The sequence below is a fragment of the Priapulus caudatus genome, unplaced genomic scaffold (genome assembly GCF_000485595.1).
Source record: "Priapulus caudatus unplaced genomic scaffold, Priapulus_caudatus-5.0.1 Scaffold90, whole genome shotgun sequence".
NCBI classification, from domain to species: domain Eukaryota; kingdom Metazoa; phylum Priapulida; class Priapulimorpha; order Priapulimorphida; family Priapulidae; genus Priapulus; species Priapulus caudatus.
In genome coordinates, this window is record NW_014577151.1 from 81,755 (window position 1) to 86,160 (window position 4,406).

Sequence of the window (4,406 nt, forward strand, 5' to 3'; positions counted from 1 at the left end):
CCGAGGCGGCGAGTCTCACGCGACCGTTCCCCCGAGGCGGCGAGTCTCGCGCGACCCTTCCCCCGTGGCGGCGTGTCTCACGCGACCGAGGCGGCGAGTCTCACGCGACCCTTCCCCCGAGGCGGCGAGTCTCACGCGACCGTTCCCCCGAGGCGGCGAGTCTCACGCGTTGCTTACGCTCATTACAGACTGCAACCTCTGGTACGGCGTCGACATCAACAACGAGGACATCGCCGACAACCTGGAGGCGACCGTCTGGGAGCCGGCGATCATCAAGGTGAACGCGCTGACGGCGGCCTGCGAGGCGGCCTGCCTCATCCTGTCTGTCGACGAGACGATAAAGAACCCGTCGTCGGACCCCGGCGCGCAGGGAGGCGGGATGCCGCCGAGGGGACGCGGGCGTGGCAGGCCGTTCTGATTGCGTCGTCGCGCGAGAGGGCGCTAGGCTCGCGGGGGGGCAGGCGTGACGCGTGGCACGTGACGTGGCGTGTGACGTGTGACACGGCTCGTGACACGGCGCGTGACACGGCGCGTGACACGGCGCGTGACACGGCTCGTGACACGGCGCGTGACACGGCGCGTGACACGGTTCGTGACACAGCACGTGACACGTCACATAGCTCGTGACACGTGACACAGCGTACGACGCTGACTCGATCTTGTTCGGCTCTGCCGTCCACTCACCGGACTTGACGGAATCTTACCATTATATAATACCCTTCACCTACTTTTTGGACTTTTGCACCTACTTTGCGGGCGTTAACCATTAACCGTGCAATCGTTAACGTTGCCTTGCGTTTTCGTTTTACGATGCAAATAGTTTGGCAGCCGCTGAATTTTTCCCGGCGACGAAACAGTTTCCGTGGTTAACGTAATCTGGATCTTCTGAGTTTCAATGAGGGGACCAACTGTCATCTGGTAACGTTGGGGGTCGTTCGTCGTGTGAGTGGATCTTCTTGGTAGAATCGAAGAGTTAGAGCTCGTATCTGTGTAAGCGTGGAGCGATGCGCCCTCTATCCTGGCATGTGTGTTATTTTTTGTCCTGCAACGACCTGTGATGTTTCGCTTTTTTAAGTGCCGCGTCGCATTTCGTTTCATCCTTTTTTACTCGCATCTGCCCTGAAAGTCGCGGCATACGTTTTCTTATGTGATTATGTTGTCGTCCGTTTGCTCGGTGGTGACTGTACTACGCAGCTTGCTACCCTGCTAACAATACGTGCGTAGTCGCATTCACGTAGTCTTTGTCCATGTACTGACATCTCATTTCTGTAGATTTTCAAACCACTCTGGTGACTAATGAATATCTCCACCTAGGATCAGTAAGGTTACCAAACTTAATGCAATATTTAACATACTGCTGTAGAGTGTATTGCCAAGCACGGCTTTTGCGTGTAACTGTTTATTCTGGATGATCCGAGTGCAATTTTCGTACACTTGTGTAGTTACAAAGCTTGAATGCCGTGTCTTGTGGGCGCGTTGGCGTTTAAAATATGACGCTTATTTAAAACCATCAATAAATAGGGACGTATAGATGGCGCTCGTGCTTGTGTGCGGTCACTGGTGTGAGTATGAATGAATGTATCCGGCGTGGAAGCAGATTTCGGCAGTGTGTTATGACACTCCTGCTTTCGATATTATTTAAATAAATCCACCAAGATTGAGGATATTGCGTTCGTTTTATCTGTCGTGCTGCTATATAGGAGAAATAATGGCCACATTGAGTTCAATATCCGGAAATAGAGCATACATTGAGTATACATGTTGTACCATGGATAGAGAATAGAGATCTTCTATTCTATATCTATGGTTGTACACACGGCAACGTCAAGATACAATAAAATAATGATAGGCTGCTTTAAGTTGCCTTTGTTACTCGGAAGGCTGGCTTTCCTTGTCAAAATCATTTCGAAATAAGTCCGAGAGAAGAGATTTCTTGAACTTCTATTTTGAAAGTGTGCGTCTAATCGGCGCTCTTCTCGGCTGTTAGAATTATGACTTGTTGAATTCACGTCAGAGAGTTGACAGCAAGCTTGGCATTGCTCTACGTGCAGTTGTCTTTGTTGTCAAATTTTAAATCAAGAATGCACTCCATGTGCTATATGTTGCAATATGATTGCTGATAAATATTAAATTAACGGTAGCGGTTATGTGGCACCAATCTGGTCTCTATCTCTTTCTCGCCCCCTCTCCCTCTCTTCCACGCTCTTTCCCTCTTTCTATATAATACATGTATATATATATATCGCGTACGGTGACGGGGTGGGTTCTTATGTCGTCATACACGCAGATGCCCCCCATGTCCTTGCTCTCAGGTGCTCATATATATATATATTAGGTATATATATATCAGGAGTGGATTATAGGGATCCCTATTATCCACTCCTGATATATATATATATATCGCGCGGTGTGCGTTTGTATGTCGTCATGCAGGCAGCTGCCCCATGCCCTTGGTCATGCCCTTGGTCTCAGGTACTCGGATGTCGACACTTGAGCGGATCATGCACATCGACTGCGCATGCGCTGGATCGGTAGCGTTGCTGACACCAGTCAATCAGCAAGGTCAATATTTAGGTTAGGCTTCTGACGATTAAATAAATATTCCATTCGAAATTACAATAAATGGCAAACGGTGCAATATTAACGTTCGCCTGTGTTTTCTACTGCTATAATAAAATAAAAAAAACGCATTTGTGTTTATGTGTGACAAAATTAATAGTATATTTTCAACAGTCTGAGAATAGGCGTTATGGTATGACCCCACTTCTAGAGTCACACAAACAAGAAGTATTTGCATGCATGTCCTTACACGTTTCATTTTGCTGACCGGTGGCTAATTACTCTAATGAAGTAATAGATTATTAACGAAAGTCTTTCGAGTCAACGACTCAATTTACGCATCGAAAAGAAAAATGATTGCATTCGTTAGTTCGTTGGTCATCAGAAGTCGGTCGTGCACCTTAGTGGTTGTATGTGCTAGGCCTGTATCCGTACGTGGTGCGGGATCCGACGCCATGCCCACGTGTGCCGTAACCTGCAGTTCCGTAGCTGCTGCTGCCGTAGCTAGGTGATCCGTAACTCCTAACACCGTAGCTGTTGCTGCCGTAGCTTGGGGACCCGTAGCTGGTTGTACCGTAGCTTGGGGAACCATAGGTGCTTGTACCGTAGCTTGGGGAACCGTAACTCCTGGTACCGTAGCTAGGTGATCCGTAGCTGGTTGCTCCGTAGCTTAGGTTCTCCGCTAGGTGGAGCCGTAGCTGGTTGCTCCCGTAGCGTCGGATCCGTAGCGGTTGGTTGCCTCCGTGAGCGTGCGGGATCCGTAGCTGGTTGCTCCGTAGCTTTGCGTTGCCTCCGATAGCGCTTTGGCACGAGGGCGGTGGGCAGGGGGAGTCGAGATTCCGTAAGCTTGGTTGCGCTCCGTAAGTGCAAGTGATGGGTGTGGGATCCGTGTTAGCTGGCGGTGGCTCCGTAGTGCGTTTGTGTAGTGTGTAATCTTCCGTAGCTGGTTGCTCCGTAGCTTGGGGATCCGTAGCTGGTTGCTCCGTAGCTTGGAACTCCGTAGCTGCTAGCTCCATAACCCGAGGAACCGTAAGTGCTTGTTCCGTAACTTGGAGTTCCGTAACCGACACGAGCATTACCCAGTCCGTAGTTGTAACTGCAAGCATACATATAATTACAATACAGAACGAATACCACACGTGTCTAGTTCTAGAAGATCTAGAAGTTCTATCAGATCTAGAAGTTCTAGAAGATCTAGTGTCTAGAAGAAACGCTGGTGGATCAACCGGAAAAACGCAGTTACAGCGACCCTCGCTTAATCGGACACGTCGGGAACCATGAAGCGGTGGTCCCGATTAAGCGGTGAATAACGTTGTAACGTGCGTAAGGGTTGTTTTTCAAAGACAATGCCGTTTACGCGATGCGCCCGTGTATCCGAGGCCCGTTAAAGCGGGGACCACTATTAGTTGCCGCTATCTGAATAACAAACAGTTATTCCGCGAATATCTCATCATAGATATCTCATGAGAGGTATCTCAACAACGATAGCTCATAATTGATAGCTCATCAAGGAGATATCATAAGTGATATCTCATCAAAGTTATCTCATGAGAGCTATCTCATTAAAGATATCTCATGAAAGGGTGCGGCATCGGTGTATCTAATATCACATCGCGTATTCACGTATAGGCTGTTGAGTGTTGATCTGATATGTGCGGATGTTTGCGTAACGATGCAGCGCATGTAGAATCGTACATACCTGGTACGGCGACCGTAGCCTGCGCCATTATGCCCGGACGAAAGAGACGGCGACCATTCAGCCTAATCACAACGAAGAAGAAAGACACGTGTCAAACATTTATTGTCAGCTATATCGATACTGGTTACTTTCTAGTGTTATATAATAT

General features: G+C 48.7%; 2 protein-coding genes across 5 annotated transcripts in view; one reads left to right on the forward strand and one right to left on the reverse strand.

Annotated features, from left to right (window-relative positions):
- Window positions 1–1,662, forward strand: part of LOC106804868 (T-complex protein 1 subunit eta-like) — a 10,563-nt gene extending 8,901 nt beyond the window's left edge. Inside the window, exon 12 of the mRNA XM_014806238.1 lies at window positions 189–1,662. Coding sequence (XP_014661724.1) covers window positions 189–418 — 230 coding nt within the window. The 3' untranslated portion in view covers window positions 419–1,662. The remainder of the gene's footprint in view (window positions 1–188) is intronic.
- A 1,032-nt stretch (window positions 1,663–2,694) lies between these two features.
- Window positions 2,695–4,406, reverse strand: part of LOC106804851 (prisilkin-39-like) — a 2,774-nt gene continuing 1,062 nt past the window's right edge. The window contains exons 3-6 of one of the 4 annotated variants that reach the window (XM_014806208.1): window positions 4,259–4,320; window positions 3,495–3,655; window positions 3,312–3,345; window positions 2,695–3,276 (exon numbers count right to left, since the gene is read on the reverse strand). In XM_014806208.1, coding sequence (XP_014661694.1) covers window positions 2,961–3,276; window positions 3,312–3,345; window positions 3,495–3,655; window positions 4,259–4,320 — 573 coding nt within the window. In that variant the 3' untranslated portion in view covers window positions 2,695–2,960. Of the gene's footprint in view, window positions 3,346–3,484; window positions 3,656–4,258; window positions 4,321–4,406 lie in introns of all 4 variants that reach the window. The other 3 variants (XM_014806209.1, XM_014806210.1, XM_014806207.1) reach the window with 3 other exon arrangements.